The following is a 22,060-nucleotide window of genomic DNA, read 5'->3' as shown; positions in this document are numbered from 1 at the left end:
CTGATTGGCCTGCTCGTTGATCACCTCCCCCTGAGGGGGGAGCAGCCGTACCAGGCCACAGTAGAGGACAATGCAGCCACTTTTGATGAGAACTGATAGACTAAGATCAGAAAGGAGAGGAGAACCTCCCCTATCAGTGGACTTGGGGAGTGGCATGCATGCAGAAAGGGGAGGGAGGGTGGGATCGGGAGGGGAGGAGGGAGGGGCTTATGGGGGGATACAAAATGAATAAAGTGTAATTAATAAAAAATTTAAAAAAATCCTAAGGAAAGAAAGTTTTTATTTTGGCTCAGTGTTTCCCATTTCAGTCTGTGGTCAGCTAATTGTATTGCTCTTAAGACAGAATTCATAGCAGTCAGAAAGCAAAGGGAAGTTGCAAGATGGACCCAGTAACATGATAAACCCTTCAAAGGCAGACCTTTAGAAAACGATTTCCTTCAATCAAATCTCATCTCTTAATAGTACAATCAGCTATTAACTAATCAAATGGATTAACCTACTCATAGAGATAGAGCCTCATGAACCATTAATTTCTCAATAGCGCCAAGCTTCTAAGACTGACGCCTTTGGGAGATAAACAATACTTTGTTTTAATTATTGTTTTAGTAGATACTAGTTGGGTAAAGCAGTATAACATCAAGAGTTTGAAGAATAATACACAATGAAATGTGTTTCGCTTCAACATGTGTCCCCAGATTTCCAGTTATTCTGCATAAAGGAAACTTCCAGGAAGAAATTACTGTTGGTTTCACTTGTAATTCTCTTTTTCTGATTGGCTGTTTAAAATACACTGAAGCGAAAGGCAAAGAGGCTAGACATCAGAAGAAGGAGAAAAGAGGGAACAAGTCAGGAGCCTGACACAGAGGACCTCTGAAAATCTCTGCCCTGCAGACTATCAATGTAGATACTGAGACTTATGGGCAATCTTTGGGCAGAGTGCAGGCAATCTTAGGAAAGAATTGGAAAATAGTAAGATCTGGAGAGGACAGGAACTCCATAAGGTAAGAAACAGAACCAAAAAAATCTGAGCACAGGGGTCTTTCCTAAGACTGATATTCCAACCAAGGACTATGCATGGAGATAACCTAAGACCCCTGCACAGATGTAGCCCATGGCAGTTCAGTATCCAAGTGGGTTCCATTGTAATAGGAACAGGGACTGTCTCTGACATGAACTGATTGGCCTGCTCTTTAATTACCTCCCCCTGAGGGGGAAGCAGCATTACCAGGCCACAGAAGAAAACAAGGCAGCCACTCCTGATGAGACCTAATTGACTAGGATCAGAAGGAAGGAAAAGAAGACTTCCCCTATCAGTGGACTTGGGGAGGGGCATGCATGCAGAAGGTGGAGGAAGGGAGGGATTGGGACGGGAGGAGGGAGGGAACCAATGGGGGGATACAAAGTGAGTAAAGTGTAATTAATAAAGAAAAATAAAATTAAAAAAACCACCTGACATGAAAAAAATACACTGAAGCACATACTCACAATATTTAATATACGCTTGAATATAAGATGAACCATGAAATACTTTTTAAAATAGCTTTGGAATTTGATTTTCCTGAATACATGTGATATAACTACTTAAATGTCCACTTATAATGTTTAACTTGTTCATTTGCTCCCACTTACATATTTAAAACTATACATTATATTGCTTTGGTAGATTTTTCTCTTCTCTAATTTCACAAACAGAAGAATTCAATATCTTCCTAGGCAATTGTAACATGATTGTGTTTATAATTTGCTAGAGCTCCGGTGGGAGTGCCCTGACAGTTATAGAAACATATCATCTGACTCCCATCTACGCTATTTGAGATTTGAAATCTGTATGTGACTCTGTCTGTGGACGTGTCATCTCTTTCTCAGTTACACAGTCATGTAGGATTAAGATGATTATTTTCTGAGTCTGTGCTTTCACTGCACATATGTGTGTCTACTCTATCACTTTTATATAAATGTTTATATCTACTACATCAGTTTTTCAAATTTTGTTACAAATATTCAAATTTACACAAAATAGAGAAAATGCTATAGTAACACCTATATTCCTATCACCCAAATTTAACATTATCAGATATTTTAGTAAACTCACAATTACTTATGACATTCCAAAATTAATTAATTACATGATATCGTCTAATTCCTAGTTGTCTCACAATGCTGTTTTTATGGTTATTTTATTAAAACTAACAATTAAAAAAATCTACACATTGTGTTCAGTTTGTGCTTACACATCTGTGCTGTAAAAACACATTTGTTATTTATTTATTTATTCATTTTTTTCAGCTATTTACTTACTTATTTATCTGCTGATGTCCAGCACTAATTGACTTATTAAAGAATCTGTTCATTGTCTGGTAGAAAGCACCATTTACTGGTCTTGTCTTTTAGTTTCACGTGCTGTAAAATTGTTCAACTGCTCTATTTCCTAAAATGGATATTGCCTCTAAGAGGCTTAGATTCATATTCTATTTATGTCAAGATTCTTTATAGGTGGTGTTGTTTCATGTTATGCTACATCACGATGAAGGGTTTGATTGTGCCATATTTTGGTGAGGAGTGGATTAGTAGGAAGATGCAAAGGATGAGTCTCCCCTACCATATAAAGTTCACAACAGTCTTCCATATAATAGAATGATAATTGATGAATACTGCTAAAATCAGTCATTTCATTAAGGATTATAAAATAGTGACTTTCTAAATATATATTTGCTGGCTTGCATACTTTTGCTAAGAAGAACTACATTTGATCACTTAGGATTGTTTGGTTACATGGAAATATATAAATCAAGATAAATTCACTTTTTAATTGTCACATTTTGATATAATGAGTTTGTACCCAAGCTAATCCCATCAAGAAGGCATTCTTTTATATTTAAAAATATTTTTACAAATTCATGGAATATTACATTTTCAATCTGTTTCATTTATTTGAAGTCATTATTGTTTTTAATGGCCAGACTATACATCTGGCTAATGAAAGTCCCTTTCCCTCCATCAGTTTTGAGAGAGTTCTAGGAAAAAAAAAAACATATTTACAATATCTAGCATTTGAGCTGCAAGGACTTAATCTCTGAAATTATTCATTTAGGTCCTTTCTTTGCGATTCTGTTACTCTCTATAACCATCTATATCTCATATGAATTGAGTATACTTTAACCCAGGATTTACTTCCTATACCATATTTGTCATCTAAAAAATACTTATGAGCATTATTATGTGACATATTTTTAGGAGATTTGAGTATAAGGCAACTGTTTTTGGGGAGAGGAACAATTTACCTGTTTGCAATGGATATATTGTTAGCTTAAATGGTTACATACTACATAGTTCCTTTTCTGTTATGTACCTATGTTTAAGAGGTGGTTATATAGAAATATCTTGCTCTTTTCAATATGTGCCAGCTGTTTTGCATTTGGATATACCACAATTTAGTTAACCATGCCTTCATTGATAGAAATTTGGGGCTATTTCTGATATATTGCTATTATAAACAAAGCTTCACTAATAATCTTTGCAAATGAATCATTTCACATTTATGCAAAATTAGGATAGCTTCTTAAGAATATAATTTTCTATCAAATAATATATACATTTATGATTTCCAAGTTGTTCTCCATAAAGATGGCTCCATTTCATACTCCAACAGTGGTTCATAAGTTTGTCTGTTTGCAAGTATAGTTGTATTTAGAATTATAATACACTTATAAAAATTCATGCCCACTATGACTTATATAAGAAAAAATCTAAAATGAAAGTTTGGGACAAAATGTGTCTACATCGAAGAATTTGTTTGCCAATATCCAATATGTTTACAATGCCAACATAATACTGTATCTCTCCAGGAAGTACTTCACCTGTATTTCCAGGTTTGATGGAAAGTGGCAATGAGAACAGTTTTTTAGATTATTTTACTCCTAGGCATAATGATACATAAGACATATGTATGCAATGAATATGCAACTTCTGGATATTTGTCAATGATATCATCAAATCTAATGATAATATAATTAATTTATTAACAGTTACAATTAAGCTCTGTTACCAATTCATGTGTAATCAAGCACCCAATACTGGCCCCTCTATATTTGCTTTAAAGTTTTAAAAGTAAATGTATATGTTATGTATATTTCAGATTTTTTCCTAATATTCCATGGGGAGTCCTCTTTAAACTATCAGGTGAAGTTATCACATTGAAGATGAATAGTTCTATATCTTATTTCTTTCAGGGGAATTTATTTAATTTTCTAGGTTAACATATCAAAGAGCAGGTTTGGTTATGACATAGTCGTATGTACATTATTATAATTTGCTCTATTTTGCTCCCTCCATACTGCCCTTATTTCTCAAAGGGTATTACGAATAGTTTCTTGGTTTAAATAACCTAAAAAACAGCATACTGCTTAGAACTCAGGGATAAGGGCAAAGAATATACTCTCTGACACATTTTATTGTTGTTGTTATCCTCATTTACAGTAAGAGCAGAAGTGATGTCTAGTATGTTATTCTTTTGGTTGGACCACCCACCCAAAAAGTATTTCCTTCCTCAGTGGATCTACTTTGGACCACACAAGGCAGAAGACTGCTATGGAGCACTAAATAGATACAGTCTAAGCTCTATAATAGGCTTTATGATGTAAGAGATTGGAAATACATTAGCATTTGCAAAAGAACAATGTTTATAGACCAATGGAAAGTGCTCTTTTTTCTACTAAATGCTCTTTAATGCCTTGGATTGTATGCTCTCCCTTGTAAAGAAAGATGATTCCATCAAACACCATTAGCAGAGTTTATACATTAAGTTTCTTTTTTTTTTCAGCCATCGGAATTAGCATGCATTAAGCCAGCTGCCCCTCTTCCCCATAAAGGGCCCTCTTGAAACCAATGGCACACACTATCAAACAGTGCTTAGACTTAATGTTGGAGTGAGTAACAGAGTTATCTGGTATTTCCAGAGATTAAACTCTGTAATTGTGGACTCATTATCACTGGAATTTTCTGACCTCACACCCATAGTATGTTACATGCCACTGAGTATGTTATGTACTATGTGCGATAACATACTTATGTTACACACCACACCCATAGTATGTTATATACCACTGAGTTTTCTGGCCTCACATCCATATTATGTTACAGCTCTATTTAGAAACAGATAACCATATGTGATCTGGGAAAAGCTGTGTCCTAGATAAACAACCCTAAATTCTCCATTGAATTTTATAATCTTACTAATTAAATGTTGTGACACCTGGCTATACTTGCAGTCTATGTATGCAAGTCATCATGCATATTTTTTTTTTACGTTAGCCACAGATTTTTGAGAAATAAATTTCCTGAAAGAAAATGCCAAGCCACCCCTCTTAACATCTTTGCATACAGGATTCTTCACCATTCTTAATGGACATTTAAGTCCCAGTTAGAAATTTTATAATCATTCAGGATGAGTATGTTTTACGTTTACTGTCATATTTCAGCAAAACAAGTGCATATGTAAGAGTATGAAACAAACATTTGTGAAACTTTATGTCAAGTGCACTTATGGAGTAAAACAATTTCTATATAGGGCCCTATTTCAATCTCAGACACATAGAAAATCTTGAGTGAGAAAACTGGAAAAACTACTATGTAAGTTTATGTCAAAAGAAGCAAACATGCCATGACCTGGAACAAACTAATGGGCTGAAATGGACATGTGGGAGAAGTAAGTGGAAAAAATAGAGGTAAGGAGAGTATTTGGAACAGGCAGCATAACGTAATAGATACAAATATGAATTTGAGGAAGAATCACGGATGCACTTAGTGTTAATGAAAGTGCTTAAGATCTAGTTTTAAAATGTAACAGTTAGCCTTAAAGTAAAATAAAATAGTTTTTCACAAAAATAGATGCAGCTGGAAATTATGATGTTGAACAAAATAAATCAGACTCACAAAAACAAGTACTCTGTTTTCTCTTACATATGAAAGATATTTAAGGGTGTGTATGCATGTGTTTTACACTTGTGTGTGTTTGTGTGTGTGTGCATGTGTGTGTGTATGCATGTGTGTGTGTGTGTGTGTGTGTGTGTGTGTGTGTGTGTGTGTGTGTAAAGTAGGACAGGGAACATGAGAGAAAAGAGAGCTTAAGGGAAAGGGAGAAGAGGGGAAAAAGAGTGTAATGGAATATGTGTAACATGAAAATAGAAGATAGGGCTATTGAAAGAGGAGATCAGGGGTGAGAGAAGAGCAGAGTGAAGAAAGATGAATAACGAAGTATATATGAAAATGTCATAATGACACTCATTAACATGCATATTAACAAAATACATAAATAAAAATGTCATTTCAAGGGCACATGCAAACTATGTAGTTAAAAAAATGAGCAACGGTATCAAACTGATGCATTGTTTAAACTTGGCTATTAACTGTATAACCACAGCAAGCTAGCTATGTACCACTGCCCAGTTTCAAGTTATTTATTTGTAAACTGAGACAAATAGAGTTGCACAGAGTTGGCACTAAAAGAGATTATTAATTTCCAGAGAGATGGTACGGAGAGTTTCAATATGATACAGCGATTTCTAACAGTAGCAGTAGCAGGAAAAGGAAGAGTAAATGTTAAAAAAAAACATACAAAATGGGCTTATGTTCCCAACTGGGACCTCATTAGCACCATAGTTAAACTTGTAAAACACTAAAAGAGAATAGCACCTATTGCTCCAGGAACCTCACTCATTCCCACCAGGCTCACCATGCAAGTCATTGCTTCCTATTGCTTTTTACTTTTTTTGCACTCTGCAAAGTTTCTCCTAGCCTTACTTCCTTGCCCTCTGATCCTCTAATTCATTTGCATGGTGACATCAAAGTGATTTATCTCAACTATTAGCATTTCTAATATGTTGCTGCCCTGGCAACTATTTCGCATAGTATGACATTGTTTCTTAGCTGGAAACCTCAAAACCTGGTGGAGAGTGGTGATGATTAAACTGACTTGTGAGGAAAAGAAAGACATGACAAATTGTTTGTTTCTTTCTAGAACCTTCAGGCTAGATGCCAGTGTTTCCATTTGAGGGTTATGCACTTGGCCACATCAAGGACAGCGTACTGATAAAGCATCTGGGCCAAAGTTGAGAGCCTAACAATACTATTCATCACGCTGTAACTGATTACGACCACTTGGTTGAGCATTCTGTTAGTTTAATATTCTTTGATCTTGCTGGAGGATGAAAAGATGTCTACTTCACACTTAGGGCACCTTTGTTACTTAGTTGTTTTCTACTGGTTATATCCTTCCCACTCTTGGGACTTCAGAGTTCTCATCTGTAATGAGGAGGTTAAAATAGGATGATTTATTTTCACACTCAGTTCTACTAATGTATATTTTTCTTCCACCATTTGAGGGACTGATATTTGTAATAAATAAAAGTCCTATAATAAATAAATGTTCTTCTTACAGCATCCCCCATCTTTATCGATTTGATTTTTGACATCTTTATGTCCTAAAATGCCAACAGATGATATAATTTTTAAATTAAGATGAAGTAAATTTTATTGTGTAAGCACAAGTACTGAGATATTTCAATATACTTCAGCACATTGCAAGACTCAGCTTTTGGGAATCCATGTGCCATGTGATTGAGATACAGGTCTTCCCCGTTTTAACACTGTGCTTCAAATATTGCAAAGTGAAGATTGTTCAGTTTTACGACCTACAAACCAACTACAAATTAATGACTTGTTACTTATTTCTGTGAACTAGGCTATGTAATCTTGATCTTGAACTGTATTTATTAATAGTTAAATTTGTATACTCTATTAAGCACAATAATTGCATATTACTAGTACTTAGAGATTTTGAATCAGTATGTGATATTCAACAGTGACATTATGATACATTTGGCCAAGAAAGAAAATTAATGTGTTATTTGAATTACCACTATTTTAGGGAGATATTGAATTTCTATTATTAATTTTGAAACATTAAGTATCTTGAAAGCTTCAGATATGTAAAGATGTTCCTAGTCATCTATAGACTACAATTGGAAAACTAGACGTTACATTAGAAAGCAACCAAAAAAACAATAATTATCAAGAGCTATTTGGCAATTATGTGCCAGAGCTGTATGCCTTTTAAGACTTTCATACATTTAATCCACATTTGAAGGTAAGTCACAGAGTCACCAACTAGACAATAGTAGGATTCAAAACAGGTGAGGTAAGAATGAATAGGTCTGAGTAATCTTTCTTCAGCCCAGTGGTGGGCAATGAAAGCGATTTCATGGATGAATCTTGAAGATATTGAGATCTCTTGGAGAAAAACAAAACTGCCATGTAACTGAGTTTCTGAGTTTCTTGAAGTGTAAACAAATACAAGAGACTTGGGGTTCAGTGAAATGTTAGTTATGCTATCATAGAGTGGGCAATAAGGTACTAAGATTTTCTGTACAAGATTGGAATGTGTGTATTTTTAGCTAAAGGTTCCATAGAGAAATTGCTTAAAATAGTAACTGATCAGTACAGTGAGGTTCTCTACCTAATAAAATGTTTGGTTTGGGTCAGGAGACTCATATAAACCCCTGTTAATACAGAACAAAAGTGAGGAGGAAGGGAAAAATATCTGCCACTGAACAATTGCATGTGTCCAGTAAAGTGGAAGAAAGACAAATGAGGATGAAACATTCATATTTATTTACTAACCTGTGCTGTAGAATTTCAGGGCCTTTACATCTGTGTATTTGTAGCAAGTCTACACCAGTGGGTATTGTATGTACTTGGATATTGGAGTTTCAGGATTAAGGCTCTAGCAATTTAAAGACAATAAAATGCTGAAGGAAATGGAGGGACAAAACAGAAAAGAAAAGAGAGAAAATAAAAGAAAAGGAAAGGAAAGAAAAGAAAGAAAAAGCATTTAAAAGTGAATCTTTAAAGAAGGTAAATACTAGCCCCCCTTGAACTTCCCAAAAACCAGTTTAATTCCCTAAGGCAGTGGTAATGGGCCTCACTGGTTGGAGGAACAACCATGGAGAAGGGAAAAGTAGCCTGTGTGTTAGCCTTTTGTCACCCTAGCTTTAACTAGACTGGATCCCGCCTTACTTATTTTATGTATTGTAAGTCCCTCTGTGTGATTTTTATTTGATCTGTTCTAAGCTTAAAGAGTGAGAGAGAGACAGAGAGAGAGAAACAGAGCGAGAAAGAGAGGGAGAGATAAAAAATACAAAACCATTTCTTCAGGGAGAGACACTTAAAAAAAAATCCTTACAGAGTGTTCCAACAGATCACCCTTAAAACCCTGCTTTTGAAAGGTAAAGATATGCTAGCAAGGTTGATAGGGTTGGGACATTGTGTGTGTGTGTTGGGGGGGGGCAACCAAGAGTCAGTAAATCAGCTCTCTGCTGTGAAATGAATACCTGCAGCAGCAATAAGGAATAATAACACCAGTGACCATATTAAGCTTCAGCACTGATTTGGGCTCAGGGCCAAATGCTTTCTTAGGCTGTGTCATTTGATATTCTGAAGTCCTAAAAGAGGAATTGCTAATGTCTCACTTTACAAATACTGTTATTCTTCTGCATCTGAATGTAGGCAACTGCTTTAAATATCTGCAAATACCCAAATAAAGATTTTTAAAACATAGTTTGCAATTTGGTTTGAAGAGCTTCTTGCGGCTTATTGATGCCAAAATCCACACAAGACTGAAGCAATATATCCCTTTGAATTTAACCTAATTCTGAGTTCAAAAGGACAAATCACACATTGGTTCCCAACGCAGGAATGTCTGATCACTTATTCCAAGAAGGAAGTGTCTCATGAAGATTCAGTTAGATAAAATACGTTCTTTATTGGAAGGAAAGGTCTTGTTACAATTGAATATTTGCTTACGAATATTTTTGCTAACGTGTTCATTCAACAAGTATTTATAAGACATCATCTATAAGTTCTGAATCTAAAAATATACAATAAGGAAAACAGATTGGTTTGATATAAGCATAAAACATATTGAGAATTACCACGTGCTCATTCAGTACCATCTAGAGAGTAAGTTTAATGTTTAGCCTCGTTTCAAAAACTAATTTTAAAGTGAAGCAGAATGTGGTTGGTATATTGTATAGCCTGGGAAGGTTACTCAACCTTTCTGACATTCAGGTTCCTGATTTATGACAAGAGAATCATATAGCTGCCCTATATGTAAATATAGGGAAGGATCACCTAAAATCCAGTATATAAACTTCTCAGCGCTGTGCCTGACACACAGAAAACATTCAGTACACACTGTTACTGTGGTCACTGCTTTCTTTCTGAGGGGACTGAAATTCAGTGAAAGGAAATTATTAGCCCAGCATTTCACGAATTGTCACTTTAAAGCAGTCTTAAATCTCTGCTATTAGTCAAATACTTCTTAATTTGCACTATCCACAGGCTTTTGAGCAATATAGTGGTTCATTCAGGGAGAAGAGTCATAAAAGACATAAGAAAACAGTTCCTAAACCTGGAGTTATGGCTCATGACTGTAATCCCAATATTTAGGAGCCTAAAGTTAAAAGATCACAGCAAGACCATCCTGGGTTACATAGGGGCAAGAAAGAGACAGAGAGATACAGATGGACAGACAGACAGACAAATGCACACACACACACAGAGAGAGGGAGAGAGAGAGAGAGAGAGAGAGAGAGAGAGAGAGAGAGAGATAATATTCCCTAAACTAAACCTAAATCTTGGAGTGTTATAATATCTAGGAAATGAATCACTGGACAGATTTCTATCCTCTCTGTTTTGCTTGCCACCATGAAATGCTTACTTCCTCATCTGGAGATTACAATGGGAAGATTTTCAGAAAACAGGTGTAATTCACAGAAAAATAGTAGAAATTCAGCTGAACAAAGGAGCTATACTAACAGTTAAAATAGAAGCATAAATACTACAAAGATTTAAGGGATGATAGGTTAAAAAAATAGGTATTTCATAGGAGTGAAAACTCACAGGAATTGTTGAAAATTTTTGCAAAGAGAAAAATAAAAACAGAAGAGCCACAGTGTTATTCCTTTATGTAGGTACAGCACTGACATAGTACTGAAAGTTAATGATTCATTAAACGAAGGGTTAGAGACACATAATATAGCTACTTTATCCATATGCTAACAAGAACGGTTGAGTTACAGTTGCCTAAGCAAAAGATGATCTATTTTCTGAAAATTTCTTCAGTTTAATCAAATGCCTTCAGTGTTGGTTATTTTAATATGTAAAGAATATTAACAATATTACAGGGCTTCATTAAGAAGACCAAGGTCAGTATGCTAAATTCATGAGCACATAGTGCAGAACCCAGGAACTGGTGCCAGAAAGTCTAATGAGAGGTCCTAGTCTGGCACAAAGGATTCATTGTGATTGTTTCTGATGTAATTACTATACAAGGAAGCTGTTTCAATACTATGCACTTATGACTTTGTTAAGAGAGTAGATCTAGTGTAAGTGTTCTTAGTACAATAATTGTTAAGAAACTGGTTCTGTATTACCTCATCACTGAATCTTAATCTTGGTAACTTATCTCACCTGAAAATGAATCACGTTTTAATACATGGGGATTATCAGTAATGTATGGGTTATTTATTCATTGGGTGTTTTGTTGTTGTTGTTTTCCAGGGCATCAGGTACTGTTTACACAGCACTAGACATTGCAACTGGACAAGAAGTATGTGATACTACCCTGTCTTTATTAGTTTCCTTTATATTTATCAAGTTTTCTTGTTAATAGTGTATGTCTAGTGTGTAGCACTAGGTTTTGATGCAAGATTAATTTGTTGGTGTGCTGAACATCTGAAATACAGTTAATGATGATTGTAGACCAGAAAAAATAGCAGATAAAGAATTTGTACATTTATTTTCACGTATATTTTAATAGTCATAATTTGTTCTTATATTTTATTCATCATTCAGGTGGCCATAAAGCAAATGAATCTTCAACAGCAACCCAAAAAGGAATTAATTATTAATGAAATTCTTGTCATGAGGGAAAATAAGAACCCCAACATTGTTAATTATTTAGATAGGTAAGTGTTTTCTCTTATTATTTACATATTTTCTTCCAAAGAGGTTCTTGTTAGATTGTTTATTGGGAATTTATTCCTTTAATAACCATTTACAAATATTTCTGAAATGATAAAAAGTAATAGAGTAAATCTTTGTCTACCCATCAAATGCTTTAAAATGTGTTTTATAAACTTGGCTGTAAACATAAGTAGTTTGTATGATTTCTTTTGAGGAGGATGGCTCCATGATGACAGGAAATAGACTCCTGCATATAAGAGAAATCAGTGGTGTTTTAAACATTTCATCAGGTCTCTATTTGGAACCATATGATTCCTAGGAAGCTGAGTAAAGAAGGCAGACAAAAATAGCCCAACTTTAATGGGTGCTTCATGATTAACTGACAATGAGGTTGAGGGAACTGAGGCATTAATCTTAAACCTTTCTCTTAAAGCAGGTAATTAATGCCTCTTTCATCAGTAGTACTAAGAACAAGTTACAAATAGGCACTTAAAGACTGTGCTAACTCTTCTCTTGTGGTTACCATCTGTCTCTTCGAGTTTCAGTCATTGTCTCTTAATACCACTTTGCTGAGTTCTCTGATGGGATGCAAAGGACATAAGGCTAGGTCTGAGCCTCCATGAACTGAAGGGCTTGCTGTCTGTGTTAGGCCAATAGACAATGATATGGTAAGAAAATGAGATATAAAAGGACAACTGAATTTGAAAGCTGTAATCAGTGTTTCTTTCAATGTCTTTCATGGCCCACCTGCAGCAATGTGACATGAATTATATTTCTACATTTATAGTTTTGTAAAACTTACATTTGTACTTTTTAAAAGGGCTGATTTCTAGGCTTTTGTCTATAACTAATGAAAATGGAACCTGTAAATTTTGAATTTTAAGAGACTTGCCTAGTGGAATCCAAAAGTACTATATATTTTTAGCAGCACACAATGGAAAAGTCTTACTGCATAGTGAGGTAGGCTTTTGTTTTGTTTTGTTTTTTTCTTCAAATATCCCTGTAGCTCAGGATGTCCTCAAACTTATCATATGCCCAAGGTTAGCCTTAAACTCAGAACTGTCATGCTTTATCTTCCCAAGTAGGTGGGATTACAGATGTGTGCCACCATGCCAGGCTTAGTGACATGGGTATGTAGGCAGGGTGGAATCAATGAGGTCATTCTTCTCTGTAATAACATGTTGTTAATTGATTTGAACAATCTCTTACTCTTTTCCTGAATGGCGAGGCTATGCAGTGATCTTAGTTCCTATATTTGAGCATTAGAGTTTGTTCCTCAATAATCACTTAAAGATAATGGGTATACTCCTCTTTACAATCGATTTTCATCACAAAAAAGGCCTAAGAATATTAGAGTCCCTGCTTTCTTAGTTCAAAGTCAGAGAAATTTTCTTTTCTTACAGCTACTTGGTGGGTGATGAACTGTGGGTAGTCATGGAATACTTGGCTGGTGGCTCTTTGACTGATGTGGTCACAGAAACCTGTATGGATGAAGGACAAATAGCAGCAGTCTGTAGAGAGGTAAGAAAAGAGAATGTTTCTTGCTGATTCTCTCTTATTGGTTATTGAGAATATTCCTAACATCAAAATAACATTAAACTGTAACGTAGTGCCATGTACTTGTATTACTTTTTGCCAGACTATTATTTAGTTGCCTCTTTGTGGCCTTTTAAGTACCGATGTACCTATGTTTATATGTAGTCATGCCAATGAGCATGGCCAATTGTGATGTTCACATGGAATGCCTTTATTATCTGTGGGAATTTTATAACATAATTATTGTGTTCTGCATGTTAAATATGAGCTCCATAAAATACAGACTATATAATGTTCCCATATTATATAGAATGCTATTTTTTCTATTTTAATACATTTATTTGGGTTATGTGTGTGTGTGTGTGTGTGTGTGTGTGTGTGCGTGCATTTGTGGGGGTGTACTGTGTGTACATGTAGATACCAGATACCAAAATACAACCTTTGAGACCCAGTTCTCTACTGGAAATTGAGCACAAATTGTGAAACGTAGCAACAAAGGGTGTGTGTGTCTGTGTGTGTGTGTGGCGTGCATGCATGTTACTGTAATATGTGCACGTATGGATATCAGAGAACAACCTTTGAGATTCAGTTCTCTACTTCAATCCTGTGGGTCCTGGGAATTGAGCTCAAATTGTAAAGCATGGCATCAAGTGCTGTGACCTGTTCAGCCCTCTCACAGGCCCTAGAAATCAATTTAAACATAGATTTCCCTAACCACAGAAAGTAATTGTTTTCACAGTATTCTGTGAATATTCCTTATAGGCCTCCAGTGGGCCTGAAAAGCTGTTATTTATAAAAAGAGATAAGAGCTAGTGAGTTTAGCTTCTAGACGATTCAGTGATATTTTATTCTATTATTTTGATCAATATTGTTTTTACAACATACACTTTTCAGTGAGTCTCATTGTGAAATTTTCTACAAAGTGAAATGGAAACTTGAAAACTAATGATAGTATAACCAATCTAAGTAACAGTAGCTAATTTTTCTGTTTACATGGTTCTTTTCAATTTCCTCATTCTTTGCCCTTCCTCATTCCCACTTCTCCTACTCAAAACATAGAGATAAAGCAACAAATCATGTTTCCTCCTATGTCATAAATCAAGTTGATATTCACTTAGTAGGATAGTCTACTTGAGCCTGCATATTGTATATTTCAGTAATACAAACAAAGACATTTCCAAACAAGTACATTTAGTTACTTTAGAACTGGATGCCTTTCAATCCATACCATCTAGAAAACTAGACAAAGCATGATTACGTTAACTGGTCAAATGTACTGTAGTAATGACTAGTATTGTTCATTGCATCATCCTCTTTGTGGTTTAGTCTATAATGTTGCATGGGAGCTTTCATACATAAGATTAAGTATCATTACTGTTGTAAATAGTAATGTGGTTTGAAAATGGTGTTAAAGCATTCAGTATTCAATTTCACTTAACAATATAAAATCTCAACCCTTCCCAAAATTTTCCTGGAGATGTAGAATTAAAAAAAATTTTTTTTGGTGATATAATTAGAACTTTTTTTTCTGATCCAATAGTGCCTCCAAGCTTTGGATTTCTTACACTCAAACCAAGTGATCCATAGAGACATAAAGAGTGACAATATTCTTCTCGGGATGGATGGTTCTGTTAAATTGAGTAGGTATTTTGATTCAGATGTTTAAGAAAATACTAATAATTAATAATAAAATAAATATGATGTTAGAATTTCCAAAAGAAAAAAAAATGTGCTATATAAGATATGGTCTCCTTAAGTTCAATCAACCAAATATATAAAGACTTACTATAACATGAAAAAAAAAAAGAAAGTATTAGGGAATTTCAGCTGTTCTACTGTCTATCTTGAGAAGATAATGGCTACTAAAAATGATTTATTTAAAAAAATTGAGCTTAATTTGAATTAAAAAATCTGTCTGATAATCTCTTACTAGAGATTGGGACAAGATTTATTGGAAATTAATATTTCAGATTTTCTAGTGGCATCCATAATGGATGGATGGAAAAGTCCTGTAAACATATAAGAAAATAATGGGAGGAAACTATATGGAAGCCTACTGAAAATGCCATCACTTTCCATTGGTTCAGACCCCTTTGAAATCAGAACTATCTTAGAGGTCAAGAAAGTATCAGGATATGAGCTAAGCAATTGTGAGAACTCATTTTAACATTACAAGAAAGTTCACCAACATGGGGATATAAACTATTGCAAAAATTATTTGGGCTCATTTTAATAGATTTTTCTTCTCTATAGCTGATTTCGGGTTCTGTGCCCAAATCACTCCCGAGCAAAGTAAACGAAGCACTATGGTGGGAACTCCCTATTGGATGGCACCTGAGGTGGTAACTCGAAAAGCTTATGGACCAAAGGTTGATATCTGGTCTCTGGGAATCATGGCCATTGAAATGGTGGAAGGTGAACCCCCTTACCTTAATGAAAATCCACTCAGGGTAAGTCAGGAAAATTCAGGTACTTTCTACTCATCCCCCCCCCCAAAAAAAAGGGGGAGGAAGAAGGAAACATACATTTTATGATTCCTCCGAACTGGTCAGAACTGGCACTTATTGAAACAAGTAAAACAAAGACTACAAATTATAATGTATAAATTGCTCTGAGATGGAAGTGCTTTGTTCTCAGTCCTTTTAACAGCAAGAGCTTTTATTGTCATTGTTTGTTAGTATTCAGCTTTCTACTATAAAACTGTAGAAATGGATGAAAAAAAGATGTGGGAAGAAAGGGTATTTTTACCTACGAAACCCTTGTTTTATAATTACTCTAGAGAAGTAAAACAATACATTCCCAGAATGGTTATCATTTTTTAAGTTGGATTTTTTTGTCTTTGTTATCAGCAATGATTCATTGAGCAAGAACAGATTGGTTGACATTGAATGAAACAGACATATAAACATAGCACCAGCCCGGTGAGATCACAAGCTTAATTAGAAGGCAGTCAAATAGAAAATGAATGAAAATTGGATTAGAGAATTAAGGTTTGAGAATTCAGTTTTCTACTACGTAATTAGAGATTTGATCCTCAAGTAGTTCAGCTGCTTCTGCAAAGAAAAAACAAAAAAATATCAAAACCTCCACCTTATAGCCTAACCTTACCGGCTTTACTCAGAGAGATGCAGTTGATCCTGAGGGTAAGAGTCAAAGAAATAAAAAAGAAGCACTTGCTTAATGTAGAAGTGGGTCAGAAAGTATTGGGACATGTAGAACTTCACAGTAAACCAGACACTGTATTTCGTATGCATAAAGGACATAAGATTATTGTTAAATGGAAATAAGCACAGATGCAAATCTACTCTTTTTTTTTTTTTTTTTAAGAAGACAAAGCGTTTTCTTTTAAAACATTGAAAAAAACCGCGTCTGTTATCTTGGAAATGTTATATAGGACAACTGTGCTCTGAATGTGGTACACGCTCCCAGATAGCTAAATACTTCACATTATCCTGTCATCTTCTCTAGTACCAACAACACTTGAGATATAGTAATCATTATGAAAATTCATCACCTTTGGGCTCAGCTAAAAGTTCTGTCCAAGGTGTTCCTGACACATGAGGCTTCCAGCTGAATCTCAGAAATGTTAGGAAAAGCATCTTTCTTTTTTGCCTGTGAATGTTTGCGTATTGCTATACAGATACTGGTTCTAGGCCAGCCCAAGTGTCTTCAAGGATTGAAGGCTTAAAACAACTTTCCAACTCATTAGACATTCTTTTTTCTCTATGACGCCCTGATCCAAATGGTGTAGATGTCCTTGGAGAACCCTTTAGGAAAAAAAAATCATCAGTTAAAACAAAAGGTCTAATAGACATAATTGGTACTTTCTCTGAGTTAAATATTAGTGGATATTAAAAGTTGTCAATTGAAAGTCAATATATTCAGTTGCAAATTTCTTGTTTTCTTTAATCTACTGCTTTTAAGAATTGATAAAACTAGCTGGGCATGGTGGCACACACCTTTAATTCGAGCACTCAGGAAGGCAGAGGCAGGAAGATCATTGTGAGTTCGAGGACAGCCTGATCTACAAAGAAGTTCAGGACAGCCAAGGGTACACAGACAAAAACCCTGTCAGAAAAGGACAAAACAAACAAACAAAAATTACTAAAATTACCACATTTCTTTTTAAAAAGTTTGCTATTACCTTAAACACTTTTCAGCTTCTAATATGATAATGACACAGCTATTAAATGCAAATAAATCCAGTACAAGTAGTGTTTCAATTAATTGTAGTCACTTTTTCCTGGAAACCTATTTTTTAACCTGATAGGTTTTAAAATTCTAGAACTTTTATATCACATGAAAATTTCCTGTACTTATTAACTCCAGCTCAAAGGGATTCAGCTCAGTGAACATATTCAAGTTTGCAAGCACCATAGATCCAAGTTGTTAGCCAAAGAGTTACTGATTGCCTTGCATTTACTGAAAAGGGAAATCTCCACAATCTGCGATTCTCGATTTCCCTTCAAGAGAACTTGAAGTGAATGTAAATATAGCCTGAAAAAAATGATAACGAGTAAATAAAAAGAGCAAGAAAGCAAAACCGAGGGAAGGACAACTGTAGGAAAATGGCCATAGAGTACAGTCTAGAGGAACCATACAACAGTAGGAAATCAGTCACTGTCCTCCCCCTAGGAATTCAAGATTATTTACTGACAATAACTGACAAAAAATCTGTAGGGGGAAAAAAAAAACATGGAGGATTAAGTAAGTTTATATACGAATAGGGTATACTGGCTAAAAAAAAAAAAAAATTGTGTGGAACAGAGAACTATAGTCCCGCCACTTATGGTAATCTTAATTTCTTTACACCTCAGTGCACTCATCTGCAAAATTGGCCCAATTTAGTATGTCACCTCGCAGAGGATTAAATAGTCCAAGTAAAGGCAATTTTAGTATCACACCTGCCATTACAGTAAGAGCTCTGCAGATGCTAGCTCTTGTCTTTATGTGGAGGTAGGTCTGCTGCTGCCCTGGGGAGTAGCTGAACTGATGCTGGGACCCCTCCGGGGACCTGGAGTAGGAGCCTGGGTAGTTCCCTGGGGACGGAGACCTGAAGCGGGCCCCCGAGAAGCAGCCTCAGTAGCAAGCAGACTAGTTGCTCTCATACAGCCCACCCCAGGGTCCGCAAGGCTGGGAGAGCGGCAGCCCCTCCCCACCTCCGTCCAGGGCACCCCGGAAGCTGCTTCCAACACCTCAACCTCCAATCCCAGAGCGGGGTTATGGAGGAGTTGCGGGTCTAAAATTCTTTCGGTGCATATCAGGAACCAAAGCCAAAGAGCTCACCACCAATCCTCTCACCAGGACTGTAGCGATCTACCGATCTACCGCCTGCAAACTTACTCTTAAAACTCACACACAGCATCGGTACCATAACCATTGTCCGGAAGAGTCTGATGCTGTGTTTTATCCTTGGCATACAAAACCCACTTCCCTTAGTGGTCAGTTAAGTCTATTCTCATTAGGTTTGCAAAATCTATATTCAAGCTAAATATATGTGGTTTTCTGTATATGCAAAGAAATCTTGTAAACTAAACATCTAGTTGGGTCTGCAATTGAAAATTTTGAAATTGAGAGCCATACTTCCAATATAGAGTGAGAAACCTTCTCTAATTCTTTCTCCTTTTGATGCCATTCTGGTACTTGGCCATTGGTCCTAGTCCCTAGACTGATTAGAAAACAACAGATATAAATGAATGCCCTAACGAATGCTCCGGACTGTTAGGCTTGTCTCACAGAGCAATCTGCAGGTGAGACATGGGCATTGATTAGCTACCTGTAGGGCAGAGTGGAGAAGAAGGGGCATTTTCCCACCATTTGTGGGTTAGACCTTTGTACATTTCATCAAGTCCAACCCTGACCTGTGGCACAGTGCATCGGGATCATTACGAGGGCTTTTTCTTATTGTTTAACTACCTTTGCCTATTAAGAAACAGCAGTGAAAGAATATATCAGGTCTGTTGTTTCTTTGGATTTCCTCCTCCAAGTCTTCAAGGTTTTAGTGGCACTAAACGGATTACAGCTATTTTGCCTTCTGCCTTCTGCTGAGAGATTTACAGCCTGGAGAATGTGAAATGGCTCGGTAAGGCAACTGGTCTCAGTCATGCATTTATTGCTCTCTTCTGCTCCCCAGTCATAATTGATCTCTCTTTGGCTAGACTGCTAATTACTAGAGAAAAAGGAAACCAGTTGTAATCTCTATAGGCATCTTCTAGCCTGATATCAGAACTCAGAATTAATAGCTTGTCTCTTAGAATCCACAGCCTTCTACCAAAACAAGTACTTGCATATTGGTAAACCACATAATGCAGGAAGCCTATACTAAGACTATGACAAAGGAGCTGTCAGAAAGACTGCCTTGTTGAATTCCACTGATAAAGACTGATTAACTTTGTGCCTTACTCTCTTTATGGGATCGGCCTTCGGGCAAGTAATCAACTAGTCTGCTTGAGCCAGCCTGACTCTGAAGCTCTTTTTTTTTTTTTTTTTTTTTTTTCCTAGTCACCAGAAATACTTTTAAGCCTTGCTTGTAAATGTGCTGGCCTCATGTTTGGCCTAGATGCCCTTATTTGGGACTTGAAAAATCTGTTCCCTGAACCCATGGGAAGGTTAGAGACAGAAAGATACAGTCTGACACTGTAGGGAGCCGACTCTTTTTTTGGATGCTGAGGCACACTGTTGGGAACTAGAAAAACCATGCAACTTTAGGAGAGATATGAAAGAGCACTCAATTCTTTCTTTACAATTATCCCAATCTACCACCAGCTCACTATTTGTAGGCTTTAAGACAGATGGAATTATAAGGGAGTGAGCAGGAGATAAAATGGTACTATAAAGAGTGGCATGCACTTGCGAGAAGCGGGGGGGGGGGGGGGAACTCAGTGAAGTAGTCAGGCAGATCCAAATATGGCCTGACTATGTAACTGAAAAGCTTGGAAACATTTTGCAAGTCATGTAAAAACCTTCCTAAATATGTTTCTTTTCTCTGAATAGTGATAATATCCATCTTGCTGAATCCACAGGAAAATCATGAATAATGTATATAAGTCACATCGCCATGTTTAGCTCATTGTAGAAAATGTATGTAATAATTCATGAGAAAAAAAGATATTTCATGTTTTTACTCAATAATTTAATGGATTCAGTATTCCTCCAAAGAACTCTTATCAAATTGACTAACTCCTGTGGAATGGAGAACTCTGTAGAGTTCAATGTAGTTACCATAAAGATGTAACATTAAACAGCAGATTCAAGATGCAGTCTTGGGCTGTGCATTACAAAGGTGCTTGCATTTCCTGGTGAGTTGTGTTTTCGTTGTGCTGGATGCAACTGAGCAAATTAAATGTCAATACTGATTGCTGATGTACATGTAACACAAAAAGTTGACTACTTCTTTTACTTAGTAAAGAAAAAATTGAAATTTTAAAAATGTAAATAAATTGACCTAATTTTCTCATAAACTGCTTTTAAAAGTGCAGAGGTTAATTGCCTGTACTGATGTTATGATGTTGAAAACACTTCCAGGGGCAGAGAGGAGACAGCATTCTCATTGCCACCCTGCCCCCAACCCCAAGTGCCTGAAATCTTTCTAAGCAATGTAATTGGCCTTGGACATGTTGTTCTGGAACCCACGGGCATTTTTATGCAGCCACCAATAATTAAGTGCCTCATTCCTCCTGTTTGCCAAAGTAGCTGGAATTTTTTTTAAAAAAATCAACTTTCTCTATGACTATGCAAATCAAAGATCAAGCTTTTGTTGGTAACCACCTTTTCTGTTAACAGATAATATATTTTGCTAACAATTGTTATCACGTAGACTTGATTCTAAGTGAGGAGATACTTATTTCTTCCAAGCCATACTTTTGTTTTGCTCACCAACACAAAAGAATTACTATTTTTTTTTAAAAAAAGTTAAGTTTACACACATGTTAAGATTGTTTTTATTGAGCTGTAATGGCTTTTGGTGCTTGTGAAAGGTTTCACTGATGTCCACTTGAAGTCCATACAGAACCTTTTATTATTTTTAAATCAATTTATTTATTTTCATTAATCGCAGTTTATTTGCTTTGTATCCCAGCTGTAGCCCCTTCCCTTGTCCCCTCCCAATCTCACCCTCCCTCCATTTTCTCCTCCCATGCCCCTCCCCCAGTCCACTGATAGGGGAGGACCTCCTCCTATACTATCTGATCCTAGTCTATCAGGTCTCATTAGGACTGGGTGTATTGTCTTCCTCTGTGGCCTGGTAAGACTCCACACCCCTCAGGGGAAGGTGAACAAAGAGCAGGCCACTGAGTTCATGTCAGAGACAGTCTCTGTTCCTATTACTAGGAACCCACTTAGACACTAAACTGCCATAAGCTACATCTGTGCAGGGGTTCTAGGTTATCCCCATGAATGGTCCTTCATTGGAATATCAGTCTCAGAAAAGACCCCTGAGCCCAGAATTTTTTTGATTCTATTGCTCTCCTTGTGGAGCTCCTGCTCCTCCAGGTCTTTTTATCCT

The 22,060-nt window shown here is 36.1% G+C and overlaps 1 protein-coding gene and 1 pseudogene across 2 annotated transcripts in view; one reads left to right on the top strand and one right to left on the bottom strand.

The window, feature by feature from the left end:
* Positions 1 to 22,060, top strand: part of Pak3 (p21 (RAC1) activated kinase 3) — a 336,231-nt gene that overhangs the window by 290,861 nt on the left and 23,310 nt on the right. For both annotated transcript variants that reach the window (XM_055604923.1, XM_055604924.1), the window contains 5 exons: positions 11,617 to 11,665; positions 11,911 to 12,023; positions 13,425 to 13,542; positions 15,098 to 15,197; positions 15,811 to 16,007. In XM_055604923.1, the coding sequence (XP_055460898.1) occupies positions 11,617 to 11,665; positions 11,911 to 12,023; positions 13,425 to 13,542; positions 15,098 to 15,197; positions 15,811 to 16,007 (577 nt within the window). The remainder of the gene's footprint in view (positions 1 to 11,616; positions 11,666 to 11,910; positions 12,024 to 13,424; positions 13,543 to 15,097; positions 15,198 to 15,810; positions 16,008 to 22,060) is intronic.
* Positions 17,144 to 18,816, bottom strand: LOC129674835 (M-phase-specific PLK1-interacting protein-like; annotated as a pseudogene).

The sequence above is a fragment of the Psammomys obesus genome, unplaced genomic scaffold (assembly GCF_907164565.1).
Source record: "Psammomys obesus unplaced genomic scaffold, mPsaObe1.curated_primary_1811, whole genome shotgun sequence".
Taxonomy (NCBI): domain Eukaryota; kingdom Metazoa; phylum Chordata; class Mammalia; order Rodentia; family Muridae; genus Psammomys; species Psammomys obesus.
This window is presented reverse-complemented; position numbering and strand designations above follow the sequence as displayed.